The sequence below is a fragment of the Sceloporus undulatus genome, chromosome 3 (assembly GCF_019175285.1).
Source record: "Sceloporus undulatus isolate JIND9_A2432 ecotype Alabama chromosome 3, SceUnd_v1.1, whole genome shotgun sequence".
In the NCBI taxonomy this organism is placed as follows: Eukaryota; Metazoa; Chordata; class Lepidosauria; order Squamata; family Phrynosomatidae; genus Sceloporus; species Sceloporus undulatus.
In genome coordinates this window covers 112,343,772-112,363,390 of record NC_056524.1, presented here as the reverse complement: position 1 = coordinate 112,363,390, position 19,619 = coordinate 112,343,772, and the positions used below count along the sequence as shown (strand labels likewise).

The window sequence follows — 19,619 nt, the reverse complement described above, 5'->3', positions numbered from 1 at the left end:
CCTATTGATAAAATCTCAACCAAAATGTGTGCTTTTGCTTTTAGTACCTAAACACAATGACTGCATATAGAATGAACAAAGCTATAAGCTCAATCGAGCTCATTGGTACTTGCTTCTATACAAACACATTCAGGATTCCACTGAAAGGTGTCGTCTTATACTACTGCAGTCCATACCCAGATCCAACAATAAATTTGGTTTAGCCAAGTTCTCATAAATGTACAGAGTTCTTTCACGATGATTTTCATGATGTATATTAGCAAAAGGAGCTTCTTCTGGTGACATGTGTAGGTAACCCAGCATGTGTAAAAAATCCATGAGTGGGAAAATAGATCTCTGGATGAGGTCGAATGGATGCCTACTTCCCCACTGAGGTCAGAACTATATGAGAATATTATGGCCTGTCCTTTCCAGATTTGTTGACTGGTGATAACATTGTGTCCTCTTTGACTAGTCTGCAACTTACTTGTGAATGAACTGAAGCCAACACAACAAAAGAGACCAAAACATGCAAACTAAGGAAGAATGTTGGACCACAAACACACTGTGTAAATGGAAGTATAACACACACGATCTGTAAATACAAATTGATTCCATCAGGTTTACTGTACAGTTCTTTAGTAAGTAACAGACAGTTGAAAAGGAAGTTTCACTTAACAGCAAAATAAATTTGAGAGGGAACAAAATGGTGGTATCTTGTCCTGGAAAACAATGAGAATTAATATATCAATGAGCTAAAATTTTCTTTGGCATTATCAAGGGGAGAAAGAATTGAGTTTTGCCAAACTATTTACACGAAGTTTTGTTATACTGCAGCCAATGCAATGTTACTTTGCACAATCTTATTTTCTTAAAAAAATATAAATGGTGGGTTTTTTCTCCAATATGTCTTCATATAAATATTTTATTCAATATGTTGCATCTGTGTATACAACAAAATGGTAATAAACACAAACTGTACAATGCAGACAAACTCATTGCTTATATGTATGTCAGTTTAGTAGTACATACCAACAGGTCTGATACATATAGCCTACTACATGCAGTTCATCATTACCATCCTCTTCCCATGCAACGGATGAGACAAGAGACAAACTTAAAGGCGTAACCAAAGCACAAGGAACAAAAAATTATCTCCACTATGCGGAAACAGGGTGTTGGTTTTTTTTGGGGGGGGGGATGCTTTACCCTCAGAGAAAGAAAGATTCATGACTTCAACCTTTGTGAAGGATAACTAAAACTGTATATGTATTCTACTTAACAGTATCAATCATTTACAAACATGAAGTCAGCCTCACTGTAACATTAACTGATCAACTGGTTGGGATGGTAATTTGAGTATAAATGTCTCAAATTAAGATGAAAGAATGCCCCCTATAAATTGGGCCCAAAGGATTAGGCTGCAATGAATGCAGTTTGGATTAAGATGCAGCAAGGGTAGGAAAGTTTTCTTTGCTGGCCTTAATAACCATCAGTTGCAGCAGATGATAATATGTTATCCTATTCCTGCGTTCCATTCTCAGTCTTTGAAGTCAGCTAAAAAAACCTCTGCTCCCTCCCACTTCATGCAACAATATGAAATTCTGAAGAAGTAGCATGTTTTTTGTCCTTTTTATTATGCTTTCCTTTTTCAGAGTGTTCCAGAATGTTTGTTTTTAAAACTCCAGTTGCACAGTACAGAAATATAACGGTCTATTCAAAAGTAAAAGTAAGCAGGCTCCAGGACCTGGTGCTCTAGAGAATAACACAAAACATTTCACAGTTGAGAGTAAGTTGACAGACTGGGCAGAGACTTTCAGTTTCAGTGGTGACTGCGCAGCCTGTAAACACACAGTGCCCGCTTGAGTAGGCCAGGCCACCTGCTGATTCCTGAAAACCACACAAACCCAGGGAATGAGAAGCTCCTCCCTGCGAAATAACAAATGGAAAGGGCACTTCTTTACAATACAGTCCTCCAGGAAATGTCATTTTGAGAAGCTACGGGGAGAAGGGTTTTAATTTTGTGCCCATATTTCCACCGCTTTAAAATTCTTCACTCATTCCTTGGGTTTTTTTCTTTCTTTTTTTCAGGAAGGGTTGGGGTGGGACCTCATTACATGCTTTGAAATTGATTAGCTTTTAATGTGCTTTACTCAACTGGTTGAAACAATCCAACTTTAAATAGCCTCTTTTCTTAAACAGAAATGTTCAAAACAAGTATAAATTTCAAATATCAACCCTTGATTTCCCATTTTTTATAAGGGACACCATTTTGCTTTGTCATTATATTTAATGGGACTTGAACATCCACAGATTTTGTTATCCAAGGGGGATCTTGGAACCAAACCCCAGCGTATAACATGGGTCCACTGTATGATAATCTTAATCAATGGTCAGTCGGGAACCCCCTAAGAAGGATGGCAATCTGAAGAGACCAGAATGGATTATAACAAAAACCAATATTGAAAAGCTATTCCGAAAATACAGACTTAAAAAATGAAATGAGAAGTAAACATGGAAATGGACACCTAGCAGTCTCATACATAGTTTTCCAGAACTGAGGTACATTTTGGCTCGTGTCATGCCTCCTGTTTTTAATCACACATTTTTAAAAAATACTTTGAAGTTCTTTACCTACTTTATGCTTTACAGCTTGAACCCCCTTGTGACCATTCTCTTTTCCAGTTTCATTGGCTTCAACACTAGTGTCAAGGAAATAGCAACAGTATTCATTTTATTACGCAATTGAATCTGAAAGGTTCTTGGCCACGTAATCATGTTAGAATTTGCCTAGGTTTGTGTAGTAACAATGAAAAGAATACTGATATCAAGGCAAGGCACCATAAACCTAGCAATTTGGAGGGCATAATATCCTAAGAAGCTGAACCGGAAACATGTGGTAGTGGGGGACTGGTGAAATAATACATAGAGACTGAACTCTGCATGCTTTTTAAAAAAGAAACACAAAGGAACTCTTTAAATATGTCCTGTTAAAAACATCCCTTTTTTTAAACACTGAAAAAAGAAAAGTAGATTTTGTAACTACCCTTTGCATTGGTGCTGCAAAAAAGAACACAACAACTTCCTTGCCCATGCTTTGCTGAGTAAGAGAGTGGACTACAGCCAAAAATTAGGATGGGATTACGTTCCATTCTTTAAAAACAGGAAAAAGGATTCTATTGTTTTGAAACAGACTTAGGTAGCACAATTCTCATTCATTTTAATTTTTTAAACTTTCAAATAATGAGGACTAATAGATGAAAAATGAGCCTTAATTCAGGCCTACAAGGCCTACAGAGTTCTTTGGACCCACTTTCCCAAAAACGTGTGGGTCTTGCTCGCTGGGCAAGGCAAATGTTACCATTACCAGTAAGCCTGTGATATGTATAAAACACACACACACAAAGAAACTATCAGGGGATGTCAAACACTGGCCTGAAGAGATTGTTGATGGGCCATGTTTGATTTTTTTCCATCCTCAGTAACACCACCCTCAGTATACCCATGTTGAATCCCCATTTGTAACTCTGAGACGATCCTATCCTTTGACAGATATAATTCCTAATAGGGTTTTTGAAGGCTCCCCTGATTGCTTTCCAAAACTAAGCCACCAGCAACATCTAAATCAGAGAGAAACACAATCCCTGCAAAGGAGTCACACAGACAGCGGAGCGAGCAGCCTCATAAAAAAGGGGAAGAAGAGAAAATCGATAATAGCACAAGTTTACAGCATCTATCTAGAAATTACTTGTTATTGTTTTTTTGTGCTACAAAATTGAACTTAAAACACATGGGTTTCTTGGACTCAAAAGGGGGATTATGGGTAACTGTCAGCAGGCAGGATATCAAGTGTACTTGTGAAGTATGTCATTCACATGAGGTGTCACAGTCACAGAAAAGATATTAAAAAGGCATTCCATATCTGGTAGGGCATTCCATGGTCTGAGTTCAGCTGGTTATCCAGGTGTCTTCTTTGCTGTGGGAGGAGTTACACGTTGAGATTTATCCACTTGCAACAAACATGTCGGAATGAGCGAAGAGCAAGCATCTGCTTGTCTCCAGCTGATCCGCAGACACCAGTGTGAGACAGTCTTGCAAGGGTAAAGTGCTCAGCTGTACTTAAGAGAGCTCAGTAAGTCACAACACCCATGAGGATCTGGCTATGTCGTCTTACTCTTGTTAACTGGTTTTCCTCCATTCATTATTGCCGATGCACTTGTGCTTTTACTTGGAGTCACCCCAGCCTTTGGCACTGTTTCTCCAACGTCATGCAAAGATGGTTCCCGATACATGGCAACTACATGGGAGGGAAAAGAAATGGGGGAAAAAAGAGTACTTTAAAAACATGTCAGCAAAGGTTATTCAAGCAAGCCTTTCAAGATTCAATAATTAGGCCTCTCTAGCTAGAATCCTCTTGAAGACAACCAGTCCTTGGTTATGCATATGTATGTTTTTTGTGGAAAGAGTTATCTTGTTCTTCCTCCTTGGGCAATGGCCCTTGTTCCAGGTACACTCCAAAGGAGGAAATGACAAGAGGAAGCAGTCTTCACTTCCCAAACAATGGCAAAAGTGGAGACTTGTGCTCCACCAGCATACTTACTAGTATAGAAGAGCTGAGAGTTCAGGTCTCGTAAGAATGTTGGTGGCTGCTATAGGATGATGTCTGCTTTCCTAGCATATCTCCATAAAGGGTTTTCAAAAATTTCAAATGCAAGTTATACTGTACAATTATTATTATCTAATTATGGTAGATTATATATAGAAAATCTAAGAGTACTAGGTTTTAGAAAACAAACTTTAGAAAACTAGGATGTGACAAAGATAGAAACACCTGTGTTCTTCTTAAATGTCCATGGACATCAACAACAGTATAATTCCAGGAAATCAGACATCATCCTATAGCAGACAAAACCTGTATCTATATATTTTAGTCCAACAGACTAACTAAAGGCATGCATGGAAGATTCTGGAGAAAGAAGAGGATCACCATTACTCTGTTTCCTGATTCCCTGAGCAGAAGCAGAAGAATCCAGTGGAAATGTCCATACATGTGTTAATTCTCATTGAAATCTATAGTTTGACTTCAGCTAATTTTAATGGATTTAACTTGCTTCATTATATACAGTCTGCCCTTCTTATACACAGATTTTTTATACACGGATTCAGGCATACACGGTTTGAAAATGTTCCAAAAAATTTAAATTTACCTTGATTTTCCATTTTTTATAAGGGACACCATTTTACTATGTCATTATATTTAATGGGACTTGAGCATACACAGATTTTGTTATACACGGGGGATATTGGAACCAAACCCCAGCGTATAACAAGGGCCCACTGTATGTCTAGCACTTGAGCAACATAATTTCCTCTGCTAGCTTGTAGAAGTTTCTCAAAAGGCCTGTCCAACACAGCCTAGAGGCATATCTATATGTCATATTCAAGCTGGATGTTCCCACTCCTAAAGAAGAAAGTGTAATTCAGTGAAGGGCCTGGAGTATCTATAGGGGAATACTTCCTCATATAAAAGCATAATTCCCAAGGTTCCCCTGGAGGGCTGTAATGTATGAATAAGTTTCAAATTGGTTTGAATATGGAATCTTGATTAAGATCAACACACTGGAGGCTTACATAAGGTGAAGCAGTGGTTTATTAAACACTATCACTTCTGCTGATCTTAGAAGATTAGCTGTAAGATCTAACACAGTTATATTCTCCTTTGCTCTTCTCATTCTCTGACACAGTATGGTTACTGTTTGTACTGATACTGCACATATTTATCTTGGCATCAATGAGAAAGCTTATGTTTGTACACATAATATAAAATTAAAGAACAGTATGATTCTGGTGAAACTGAATATTTTAGCACTGATTTTTAAGACTATATATACATTGTGGAATATCCATTCATATGACAGGCAATATGTTTTTTAAAGGCATATTGGGCAGGTTTGGACATAATATTAATCCATATGGTCAATCAGTTTTTCCTCCTTACTGGGTTTATGTGCTCCTCACTCCACCATCACCATGGCTGAAAAGGGTCCTAAGCTTTTGCTCCCTTTTTTGATTAATCATACTTTGCTGTATTATCCAACTCTCATACACCATTGTAGTCTTACATATGGGTTGTTTGAAGCAAGCTAACTTCAAATAAAGGAGTGTAAATCCCCCCCCCCCCAATACAGTTAAATCAACCACAATTTAGGTTTTGGAGAAGAATGCTAAACTGTGACTAATCTGAAATGGAAGTGCAAGTGTGGAGATCACACAACCCTGAATTTCACACTGGCTCATTCTTATAATGATAAACTTTATTTTAGTGTTAAGCGGAAACATAGGCACAACAGAAACTAGCATCTGGATTCTGTTTTGTGAAATCAACTCTAAAATTTTGTATTCAGAATAGCCAACCAGTGCTTTGCTGTTGTGGATTTTGAAGTGGATTTTTAAATCTAAAAATCAGCTTGACATCACTGAGTGCAGTGTGCAGCTGACTCAATAGACTCTTGACTTTAGCAAACTTGTTTTCTAAAGCAGGATGTCTAATTTTTTAAAAAAAGCACTAATCTAGCTCTTCCTACCTGGTTAGTAATATTTTCTTATTTCAATTCAGGAGCCTGACATTTCTGCCAGAATACTAAGCATTTCATAGTGAACTTTTGAACAAAGTGCTTTTCATGCAGCATCTCAGTAATTCTTACAACAGCTATGCAAGACAGGCCAAGAATCGTATCCCAATATTGCAGATGGAGAGTGAGGCTGGGAGAGGGATGGCTTGTTGGAATTCTGCAAAGGAGTCTATAAGGATGATGTTGCAGCCAGGAACTTGTAAATTCACGGCTCAGAAATGTAGCCATCATGCTAATCTAGTGCTCCACTTGAGCTACTGTGATTAGCTTTTAGAATAGTTTGCCAATCTTATGCCCTGTTTCCATAAAAGAGCATTTCATATATGCCCTTTTGAGAGAGAATAAAGTAAAATACAAAATAATACCTTGGAACTAGGAAGGGATCATCCAGCACAGTTATGGCACTTGGGATTACATAAAAATCAGACAAACCCCATAAGAGATTGGAGGATTTACTTCCTTGCACTTGTTATTTACTGTCAAGCAACTTTGATTTAAGGTAGCTCAATGAATGAGAGACCTCCAGGATCCCTGGTCAACTGCCTTGCACACTCAGGGCTGTGGCTACTTTGACTGAATCAATCCAGCTATATGTGGCTTTCCTAGCTTCCTACTGTCTTCCACTTTACTGAGTAGTATCGTCTTTTTTAATGAGTCACATAATTTCCTTATATGTCTAAAGTACAATAGCCTCAGTTTAGTCACTATGACATCTAGTGAGAGTTCAGGCTTGGTTTCCTCTAAGACCCAATTAATTTGCCCTTTTAGCAGTTTGTGATATCTACAGAACTCTCCTCCAGGATCACATTTCAAGAGAGCTGGTTTTGATTATTTACAGCCCGTTCCACACGGGCGTAAAGTATGTACTAGGGTTAGGAAAGGGCATGCTTTACACATGCCCCTAACCCTAGTACATCCTGGAGACGTACAAAATGGCGGCGCCCATTCTATATGGGCGCCGCCATCTTGACGTCATGGACACCTAGCGTCTGCATGTCACGTGGCACTAATGACATCGCAAGTGCACCACTGGTGCCTTGCGACATCATTAGAGCATAGCAACAAGAAGTGCCATTTTGGGGCTTCTTTTTTGCAGCACGGAGGAGCCTCGTGGTTTGGCCACTGAGGCTTCTCCATGCAGCAAATGAAGGCGCAGGCAGACCGCCCGTTTTGGGCGGTCTGTAACGCGCCAACAATACATATAATGAGCACTATAATACACAAAATCTTCCAGCCAGTAAGGCCACTGGCACAAGTAAAAATGTAGTCTTAAAGCCACCTACTCTGTACACAGTCTTAAGGGTGGTCATGGCTGGTGGCTTTTATGTCAGTAGGGTGGTGAATACTAAGTCTTCATCTGACTTTTAGAATGGGCCAAGATGCTGAATTCAATTGCAAAACAAGGTCAGCACTTTGGACAGTTCCTTCAAAATTCTGATTAAGACTTAAATCACCACCACATTGATAAGGCAGCCACCGGCAGCCACTGTTGAAGGGTGAAGGGGTGATGTTAATGTTTTGGTACAGCTGTGTCAATACAAAGCTTACCTTCCAATGGCTTCGGTAGAAAATGAGCTGCTGGTTTTGTTTTCTTCACTCTGTTCCCCTTCATGACTTGCCCTTCTTTATTGAGCCCCAAGAACCAGGCCCTACCTGACTCTTGTTGTCTGTAGAGCATTGATGAGTAAATTACATAATAATTTTCAAAAACAGACTCCTTAAATTTGCATTCTGGTGTAAAAAGTTCCTGCAAGGAAAAGAAAATATGTTAAGACGGTGATACTCAACATACAGTCTTCTGCTGTTGGTGCTATTTTGCCTGTTAGATACAAAACCCCAGTGGCATCTGAGGACTACAAACTGGAAAGAGCTATGTTCACTTTCCAGTTTTGTTATGGAGATGCTTCAATAACTTAATTCATTCATCTGTTGCATATTTGGCACATAAGTAAAATGTGGTGTGTAACAGTTTTGGAATGCAAAGTACAGAAGGTAAGGCTGAAAGACTGTATATTGTTGCCAGGCTGTCCAAGACTCTTTGCCAGTATGAAAAGCAAATGTTTGAATCACATCAACCAAAACAAAGGAAAGACTTAAGTTTTTCTTACTATGTATTTATTTTTCTGGGACACATCCAAAAGAAAGACATCTAGTAGAATTAGTTTATCAAACTGCTTGTGATGTTTAGAGATGGGAAATGGCAAAATCTATGAAACCAACCTAAATGTTAGAGCTGTATATTTGGTTTAAAATACTCTGCTTAAAACACAGAAACATATATACAATCCAGCTAGAATAAAGTACAGTACTTTTAGATTCTATTCATTTTAATAGGAGTGATTTATATACATACTTAACCCTACCCCTTCTACCACTGGGGTTTCAATGTGTTTAACTTTGGATTATCAGGCACATGTACACACATACAGGGCGGGATAGATCCAAACTAGCTAGTTATGAATAACTAAACCATAACTAACGTGCCCTATCAATTTAAGAGTCAGGGCACAAGGAGTCCGAAGGGAAAGAAATTAAACACATTTGTTTGTGAAGCTTCTAATACTACAATAGATTATGCAATTGGCTCTTTATTCCTCCATGCCTTCTTTGGGCAGGAAGAAGAGAAGACACACTCATCAGGAGGTGACCTTACTGTGTGGGGAAATGGCACACCATCTATCTAATCCCAACCAGCAAGGGAATCAGGGGTATATCTGTTGGGAAAATATGCAGAGATAAACGCAGAGTAATCTTGGAAGCTTGTGAATAGATAGACAAACTGGCAGACTGGAGCTTTGCCAGGAAAAACAGCTGCTTGACTAAAGCACCGAAGGCTGGCTTTTCTCCAAAGAGGCACTGTTTATTCTTGTTGCAAACACACACGCGAGAACAAAGCTACACAGACTAACTCCTCCTACTACAAACCCACACTGTACAAAGATAATTTGAGCTTATATACACTTTTGCCATGTGGCAATCTAGCTCAACCCCTTCCTGTACAATTTCCTGTGTTACCTGGATTACTGTCCACCATTCCAAATGACACAGCATATTTACATAAGTGCTATGTGCTGCTCTGTGGCACACTCTGCGACCTTGGACAATCACCTGCAGTCTAGATCCACAGCTGCAACCAATTCCTGATTAAGGGCAGTGAGTGTCCATTAGCTTCTCTGCCACATCTGAACATTTTCAATGCTGCTCCATACCTCAACAATATCAGGCTTGCAAGGAAAGATGTGTAGCTGGAATCCCTCTTGGTAAACCTTTGGCTTTGGCTCTGGTAATATCACTTTGCACCCATCACCAGCCTAAGTGGCAATCAACCATTGCTGGGCTGTTATGGTTATTTGATCTGAGCCCTTCACCCAAGCACTAGGGCAGATGTTCTCCTTGTGCAGACCCAAGTTGCCGGATATGAACAAAATGTGCTTATCAGATAGTGAGAATGAAGAAGATGGGAGAAGAGGAAAACAAGAAAAACAGAACCAAGGTCTTACTGTGCAGAGTTGTCCCACTCAGAACATGAGCAATTATGTTTACATCAGTCTTCTATAACAGGGTGGGGAATATATGGCCCTCCAGAAGTTGAACTTCCAACTCCCAGCATACCTTGCCATTGGCTATTCTGGACAGAGTAGATGGCAGGAGCAATCCAAGAACACTGGAAAGGCTACATAATTCCCATCCCTCAAATAGGCAGATCTGCATAGACAGTGCAGAATGCCTTTCCCCCTCAAGCCAATTTGCACATGCCATTTTTTTGGTGAACAGTATTTGTTAATCATATTTTAATTCACATATTTAGTTTGATCATGGCATGGAGCTTATGGATTTGGGGAACAACCTTTACTCTGCAAAAGTTGTTGTATATTCTGCCGCCTTGCCTGTGTCCCTGTTTAACCTAACTTGGTTTTTCAAGGAGTATCAATCATGTGTCCTCCTCCTGCTTTTTGTTGTTCTTAGGAATCCCCCTGTGAAGCAGAATGGGGAATCCATGACATTTCAGCTGACTTGTGTATATATATATATTTTAAAATGAGACATGTTTTGAAATCTGGTTCAATGGCAGATGTAAAATCCAGGGAGCTCTGTACTTTTGCAAACATCAGCTGAAAAGAAATGTGACGGACTGACAAAACACAAAATCCTCTGTAGTATACTGTATGCTGCATTTAACTTCCTTCTGGAGCTGCTGTGGGTACAGTTCTCTCAGATAATTCCTCATAGCCATATCCTATATCAGCTGAAAATTGCTGATTTTTACAGGTTCAGAGGAAGTCATAGTTCCCTGTGGATGGGATGGGGATTTGTTTGGTTGGTTGATTTTGGTGTGACTTTTCTCTGATTCCCCCCCCCCCCCGCCGTATGCCCTTCTACTTTAGGTCTATGTATGCAAGTAATGGCAAAAGCCTGGCATAAGTGGAAGGAGCAATCACACAACTCTTGACTGGAGATTTTTTTTAAAAGACACTTTTTCTTTACAGCCGTATAATGTTAGTTTTGCCACACCCCTGATCCAAAGCAGCCAAAGAATAATGGTTGAGCAACCTTCTTGGGCAACTGCCACAGTGTGGTTTCTGCTCTCTGGGCATGAGGGAGGCCCTTGTACTCCTGAACTGGCCCTGGCCCTTAATGCCAATGCCACCAGCGTCCTTTAAGGAGGCTCATATGAAAGGCTTGCAGGCCATGTTTCCCCTCATAGTTGGATCTTGCCCCATGCCATAGTGCTAAGGAAAGAAAACATGACACAGTGCAAAAACATGAAGTAGAGAGTAGGTAGGGAGAAGGCAATCCAAGCCTGAATGCCAGGAACAGCTCTCCAATAAATACTCCCTGGGTAGGAGTGAAGCTACAATGTCTGCCCCCAGGAAACTTTGCCTACCTCAGCATCTAGATTGTTTGTCTTTGTTGAGCTGTGTAAGGGCCCACAGGGTCCTAGGAAGATCTCCATGTGAAAGAAAACATGGTGGGTCCCTGCTGTGCCCTGCCATGCCAGCCCACAAGCAGGTCTATATATACGCACTCAACTTTTCTAGAGAGGTTGCTAGCATGTTATCCTTGCTATCTTTTTGTAGGTAGGTGTAGACCTTTTTGAATAATACAGAGCCTTTCACATGAAATTATAGTGCAAGGTTTGTGCAGTCCTTCAGTCCAACAAAACCGAGCCAGCTCTACTAATAAGTAGAGTGAGGCAGCATCCTCTCCTTATTAGTATTGAGTTGCTATCATAGGGAAGCAAATTGTTAGTTGTTTTGTTATTGTATTTTGACTACCAGTGATCAGAAGAGATGCTTATGGGATTTTCTGCCTCATAGTATCATATACCAAAACATCTTGGCCACTTGTGAGTACAATGCACCTGGAGGTAAGTGGGTAGGTGAGCACTATATGACACATTTGGTCCATGTATGACACACATATATGGATAGCAATAAAGTGCAAAACTTGTGACAAAATCAGTTTTAACTATCGTTGTAAGAAAAAGGCAGGAAGAAAGATGCAGCTCCAAACTGAGACCACTCAGACATATCATCAACAAACTACAACCCAATAATTTTGCCTTCTCAAGGGACAATAATTCTTGCCTACTTGCCTACAGACAACCTCCCAATCTTGGGGTGGACTAGAGAACATCTTGCTTCGCCTGTAGCCAAACATGAAATGATTAAAGAATCTGTGAGAACACTGGCAGACCCCAGCAGATGATGTAGTCATTTTGCATCTGGCTACATGGACAGTCAGACATTTCTCCAATCCTTCCCCCACCAGTTTTTTCAGCAGGCATGTTTCTCTCTCACATACCCATTTAATCTGAAAAGGCCTTCATAATTAATTGAGCATTACAAATTCTGAAGTAGGGATTTCATCTTCTGCTGCTGTCAACAATAACAAAGAAGCATGAACATTAAGGAAATGTTATCTACCCACACGTTGTCTGTCTCTTGCCTCACACTTTGCAGATTCACAGTATTTTGGAAACACCCCCAGTCTGCTTTTCTCTCTTACACGCAAAATGGCTAAAAATTCTCAGTTTAAACCACTACTGAGCACAAGCTGATTCAACTCTCTCTTACTGTATAAGATGAACATACATTATTCTGAAATACAGGTATAAAGATTTCTTATGGTTCCAGTTTTTCTACACAGTAGGTGGTTTTTTTGGGTTTGGGACAGCTTTCCTTTCAGGTTGACTGCCAACACTGAAACACCCACAGACTATGATTAAGGTTACTTCCAGATGTTGCTTTTATCTCACTGTAAATCATCCCACACTGCGCAATTTAGCTCAGATGTATCCATTTATCACAGTAGTAATTCAGATAGCCAGTTCTACAGATTTCAAGCCAATGGGCTGGGGATACAATTACATATTGTAAAGAGATGGCAAAACAGATCAAGAGATATATTCGGTTCATCCAGGGGCTATGTAAATGCCCAGTGGAAGTTTTGACTTCTTTACTTGAAATAGATTATCTCTCCTGCCATGTCGTATCTCAAAATGATTTACAAATTCCCCTCAATTTCCAAAGCCATTTGCCATCTACATGGTAGAAATTTATGAGAACCCTGTTGGGCTCATGGAATCCATAGTTCTTCCAATATTAGCTTGAGTCCTAGGTAGGAAAATGCAATATAGAAATAATGGGTTGTGCAAACTTCGTAACAGGATTATCAGGCTCTGTTATCATCAAAGGCAAATGGAGCTCACATGCTTACAAAGTTATTCACTCTAGAAGTGTAATAAGGGTACTTTTGACCAGCATTAAAGTGTGTATGTGTACACAGATATTGGAAAGTTTAGTGTTTTGGAAAACAGCCCCAGAATCCTACAGTGAGCATAGTCTCCAAGTTCTGGTGATCACACACAATGATTTAGGGCCCTAGCAATCTTTCTTTAGGAAAGATCATTGGTTCATCAGATTGAGGGTTGTCTACACTGACTGACAATAGCTTTCTCAGTGATACCTGACTTAAGTTCTGATATTATTTGAAACTTTAGTGTATCACCAGCAAGAGGCCAAACTGAACAAGACTCCTTCTTTCTTTGAAATTTGACTTTCTATCATCTGCGTTTTCAACAAAAGTGCGACCTTTGTTATTTCCAATGGGGCGTGCCCCCACGGCGTGTGCACTGCGTGTGCTCATAGGCATGCGCTCCATTCAAGCCTATGGGGCTTGGATATGCACAAGTCTCCATTTTCACTGGGGGGGGGGGAACAGATCCCTTGCGAAAACGGAGGGCCAACTGTATATATAATCAGCCCTCCACATTTGCAGCTTTGACTTTTGCGGGTTTGGTTATTCATCAGTTTAAGTAATATTCTCTCGCTAGGTCCTCCAGCATGACTCTCCTGTAAGTTAACCATAGAGTCATGATGGATGACCTAGATATTCCTAAAAAAAACTTCTCTAGGCATTTGTATGACTCTATGGTATCTCTCATTTGCATGACTCCATTCCAGTGGATGTTGACCACAGTTGCTCTTGGGGAGATAGAGATTCCTAAATAGGTGTTCTCTCAAGTTAAAAAAAAAAGTTTTTTTTTTAAAAAAAAAATCATTTCTTCTACTTTCATGTGGTTCTGTGCCTCCTCCCAGAAAGGGCCCACTGTACTTGCAGCTCAATAAAATGAAAATGTTAAAAGGACTAAATATTAGTATGATGAAATGAAGTAGATTATACCACTCATATTGTGCAATCCTTAATTATAAACCTTTATAAATATTAGGGATGTGCTTTGGCAATGGCGAAATTTGAATTAAATTAGTCTGGTTCAGATGGATTCAGGAGATTTGAGGAGATAAGAGTCCTGCCTTCCCCCCCCCCTCTACTGTATTTTTAAAAAAATCAAAATTGAAAGACACAAAAATGCATTGATTGGGTGTAAGTTGGTATCTCATAGGGTGCTAATATGCTTGAAAAACATCATCTAATTTCAGTACCTAGGGGGGAAATGGAATCTTCAATACTATTTCCAACAGTAGTGAATGGTAGATATGAAAACATGCCTTTATGAATCCTGATTTGGATTCAGATTTGAGTCAAACGAGGTAGCATCCAAATCAGTCTACCTCAAATATGCTAGGCACTATAATCATTCTTGCAGTGTACTGATTCCTGTTCAAGAAATAATTTCAAAAAGCCTAGCAAGCTGTAGATTAACATTTATTTTGATAAAATTAAAGCAAAGTATATCCATAGATAAACTGTGACCACCACAGACGTTACTCATATAGGGCTGATATAAGCATCTACCCAATGCAAATAATTTCACCCGGATTAAAACTCATTTGTTTCACCCTGACCTGCTTCTCTTCTCCAACCCACCTCTCTCTGTCTCTCTCTCTTGCTGGTCTTTTTCTCTCTCTACCAAGGAATTCATTAGTTCCATACTAACTTACCTAGGTTTGAAAATCTTTTGTTCTCATCAGTCCAGAGGTGGTTTCTCCCACCCCCTGTCCTTCCCCATTCCTTGTCTTTTTTTGTTGACTTTCCTTCCAGCCTGGTGTTCATTCAGCCTTACTCACTCTTAACGATCCTCCACACTTTTACTACAAACCAAGAATCAATCTCTGCCTTTCTCTGTGTGTTTCCATATTCTAGTTCCCCAAATCAGGGCAACCACATATCCCTATTATATACATTATTTGTTTGTTTTTTCACAAGGCATGTGGTGCATCAGGATAGACTTGACAGCTAATCTCCTGCTTAGGAGCACTCTTGTTGCTGTATTGATAGAAGTGTGGCATAGTGGTTAAAGAGTTGGACTACAACTGGAGATCAGTATTTGATTCGTAGCTTGATGGGAAAAGTCACTGGCTGACCTTGGGCAAGTCACACTTTCTCCTGCTCAGGGAAAGGCACCTCTTCTGAACAAATCTTGCTATGATAGGCTCACCTTAGGGTAGCCATAAGTCAGAAAGAACTTGCACAAAACAACAGACTCTGTCACATGGGATGCAAGCATCATTAAAACATGATTACAACATGGTAATAGTGTGATCGGTGGGAAGATTATCACTCCCGTTATTACCCAATGACGTGTCCATTGTTGTTTACACACAGGACACGAATGGGAGAAGCACATGGAGGTGTGATAATCTCCCCCCTATCATGCTATTACCACATTTTAATTGTGTTTTAATTACGCTTGCCTCCTCCATGTGATAGAGTCCAAAAACAACAACAACAACACTAACAGAAAACTGAAAACTCTTTTCTTAGGTTTTTAAAAACATGTTTCTGTTGCCACCTTCACCTCATAGATTGTTTGTGCCTTTTAAAAGCTACAGAATATGTAGATATCCAATAGGTATACTGTACCTTTCCCAGGGATGGCACCCTAGAGCTTCAATGTCACTTAGGCCTGTTACAGACTGCCAAAATAAAGCTGCTTCAGGTCTCTTTGGAGGTATGCTACTTAAATGATGCCTGGGTCCTAAGAGTCCGGAGGTCGCGCCAAAGCCACACTCCATTCCTAAGCACTGGAGTGCAGCTTTGGTGCAGCTTCCGGATTCTTAGGGTGCATGCACCATTTAAATAGCATACCTCCAAAGAGACCCAAAGCAGCTTTATTTTGGCAGTCTGTAACAGGTCTTAGTGACCGCCTGATACAGACATATTTTAATTAATTCATTTTAAAAGTCAAGAAGCTCCCAGATTCACACCCTCAGGGTTTCCTTTAGTAAGGATGCCATGTTGCAAGTGATTAGCTTTCACAGTCTTGAAGCAATGATGGACAAACACATGTGTTTGCATGTGCCTTCAAATGCCTGTTGAATTATGGTGACCCTGTGAATTTCATATGATTTTCTTAGGTAAGGAATACCAAGAGGTGGTTTTCCCAGTTCCTTCCTCTGGAATATAGCCTTCAGTGCCTGGTATTTGCTGGTGGTCTCCTATCCAAGCACTAACCAGAACTGACCCTGCTTGGCTTCCAAGATCAGATGGGATCTGGTTTCTTTAGAGTATTTAGCCCCACAGATATGCATACTCTCTTATTAGACATAGGATTTTTTTTGCACAGCTAAAAAAACTGGCTTACCTTTCCCAATTTGAATCTTCTTCTAGGATGCAGACGGGTATTATCGCTCATATTTTGCCAGCAATGTCACCTTCCACCTAAAACCCAGCTCCCAGCCATGCTCAGCTGGCTGATTTGCAAAGCCTGGAAGCTCCAGACTTTGCAAATTGGCCAGCTGAAACTGGCTGGGAGCTGGAATTTAAGTGGGTTTTAGGTGGGAAGTGGCATCGGCGGCAAAATGTGAGCAATAATACCCAGCTGAGGATTCAAACTGGGAAAGGCAAGACAGGTTTTTTAACTGTGTGAAAAACTCCACAGATCCTTTCCTCCTGTTTCTTATATAATATCGAGGTGTTCAATGAAGAGATCAGCAAAAAAATTTAAAAACCCTCTGTAGGCCATATTTGCCTGGGAACATGCCAAATCTCTCAAAGCAAATGTGGTTTGCATTCATTAAAAAAAAGCACTGGTCTTAATAAGCTGACTAAAGATTAGTTAAATCAGAGTGCCTGAATCTGATCCGATTGTGAACACTGGTTCACAACTTGGCTAAACTGAATATTTTGATATAAGCTGATTTAGTTTCATTCAAATTTATGGGATGAAACCAACTCAAATCCCAGCAATTTAGCTTAACTGGACTAAGGATAAAGTTGTTATTTTCATTATTGCCAATAGAACAAAATATATTTAATTCCAGCTATTAGGTTGTGGGCTGGGCTGCCCTTGACCTTAATATGCTACAGACTGGCTTAAGACTACAATCAAAACAATTCTGATTGGGAAAGGAAATGTAGTGTTGTGTAGGGAAAGTGCATAAATAGACACATACGTTATTGAAAATGTGTACAGAAAATGCATAGAAGTTTCCATGTGGGATGAAAATAGAGTGTCTTACAATCTGATAAAATAAAAGAACAGGGTATGAATGCAAACAGGATTCAGAGAACAAAACAGATTTTTCCTATCTCTAGCAGAAACTCCCAGGTTTAGTTGGGGCTGAGTAGTTGGGGAACAGGGAGTGAAAATCCCCAAGGCCTGAACCTCTGCAGCTCCAGGGACTCTGGATGCCTGGACAATTAAAAAACAAGAACAAAAACAAATAAGAAACTACAAAATAAATAGTGGTATATCAACTGATCAGAAAATGCCTACAGCATCTGATAAGAAACTGAGGGAAGCGGCCCTAACAATGTGTCTTTGTCTGGGCCTAGTGCTTAATCCCAATGGCCCTGGATTCATTCCCTGGCATTTCTAGTTAAAAAAAGCTCAGGGACAAACTATATGTGATATTAATGGTGTGAAGGTAATTAACACCCATTTACATGCCTCAGAATGTATCTACATCCATTTGAAATGAATAGACTTGTTCTGTTGGTGCAAATATAAGCTGTAGGCAGGGTGAGTGCTCTAAAAACTGTGGTACACTGTAGTCTCAATGTTGGTATGATCCACAACTGTGTGTGTGTGTGTATCTCTGTCTCTATCTATCCATCTAATGTGAATGTTAATTATCTTCATCCAATACACTTCATATCTGGGTTAGTCCACAGGCAGCAGAAAGATCTCTGGCCAAAAGTCTGAGAGACAAGCTGACAGTCAGACAGCCAAACTGGGTAGTGTCTGCATGGGCCAGGATAATCTGGGGGGTAGCTAAGAGTATCCTGGCCTTGAAGCTGCCACAACCTCCCCCTGTTACCAGGGTCCCTTCATTGTGACATTAGTTGTGTTATTTTCACAGAGCAGGTTGCCCGCTGTATTTACACAGGCATCCTGCTCTGCCACTTGGCGTAGCTAAGGCAATCACTTGCTCTTGAAGTCAGAACAAGGTGCCCAGACTCAATCACATGGCTGAGAACCTCATTCTGAACTCAGAGTGAGCAACTCATTGTGCTGGTGGCACTGCCGACTGGCTGAGTGGGATGTGTTCTAAACAGTCACATAGTATTGAAATGGAGGGCTCTGAATCTTCTGGGAAGATCCAGAGGAAACTGGGACTTTTAGTCTGATTTAAGAAGAGTACAGTATACCCTTGGTTTGGTGCTGAATTGACCAGATGTTGTTAAAGTTGTTAAAGTTTGGAAAGTTAGCTTTAAAAATTAAATTGTTTTATTAGTTATTAGTGAGCTCCAAAAACTAACTTGTTATTGTTAACACCAGTACTTTAATTCATTCTACTGATCATTGTGTTAATCATTACTTTTTAAAGGACCCACTGGCAGTCAGCACACCATAGCTCCAGTTCCATTCACAACTTTTCTAAACCACCAGAACTCATTTTACTGCAAAACCCTCCAAGGTGGTAAAGAGCTTTTATCTCCAATCTGCTATGCTTAAAACATGCTGAAAATTTTATAACATTATTGTTGGACTTTTCTCCCACTTCACGAATTTGTGCAGGCCTTCCTTTGTTTTCATGTGTTCACATGCTCCCCTAGTCTATCTCTGAGTCTGCCCAGCTCTGTATCAGCTTTTCAGTTAGGTGTTCTAGGCAGCCATGCCCCTTACTTCAGCTTGTCCAAACTACGGCTCCTGTGCTTACCACAACCTGGAAAGAATCAGCTTTCCTCACACAGCATGCTGTGTGACTAGTTTAGGCAGTGGCTTTCCCCCCATCCCTGAACACATGTTATTAAGAAAGAAAAAATGAAAATCCTATTGATGGCAGACTGTCAGGCCAAAACGATCTGGTGACCTGGGAGTTTCAACTCATTTGAAGGTTTCTTCAGTCCAAAAACAATCAATGGGACCTTTACTCAAGGATAATGGAACGAGAAGGCAGGCAGGATGGCAAAGAAACAAGCTACTAACTGTGATAATAATGCTTCCTAGGGACCGAGGGGAGAAAGGAAACACACAGTCTGACCAGCTCTGTCTTTACATGGATTGATTTAGGAAGCTCAAAGCAGGTACAGAGAGGAGAGTGCACAGAGAACAGAAGTTACTATACACCACAAAGACAAAAATAAAAAGAATAAAAA

The 19,619-nt window shown here is 40.1% G+C and overlaps 1 protein-coding gene across 3 annotated transcripts in view; it reads right to left on the bottom strand.

Moving 5' to 3' along the window:
• Positions 1-575: 575 nt before the first annotated feature.
• Positions 576-19,619, bottom strand: part of FGF14 (fibroblast growth factor 14) — a 363,780-nt gene continuing 344,736 nt past the window's right edge. For all 3 annotated transcript variants that reach the window (XM_042460633.1, XM_042460634.1, XM_042460632.1), the window contains 2 exons: positions 8,160-8,358; positions 576-4,276 (listed from right to left, as the gene is read on the bottom strand). In XM_042460633.1, coding sequence (XP_042316567.1) covers positions 4,140-4,276; positions 8,160-8,358 — 336 coding nt within the window. In that variant the 3' untranslated portion in view covers positions 576-4,139. The remainder of the gene's footprint in view (positions 4,277-8,159; positions 8,359-19,619) is intronic.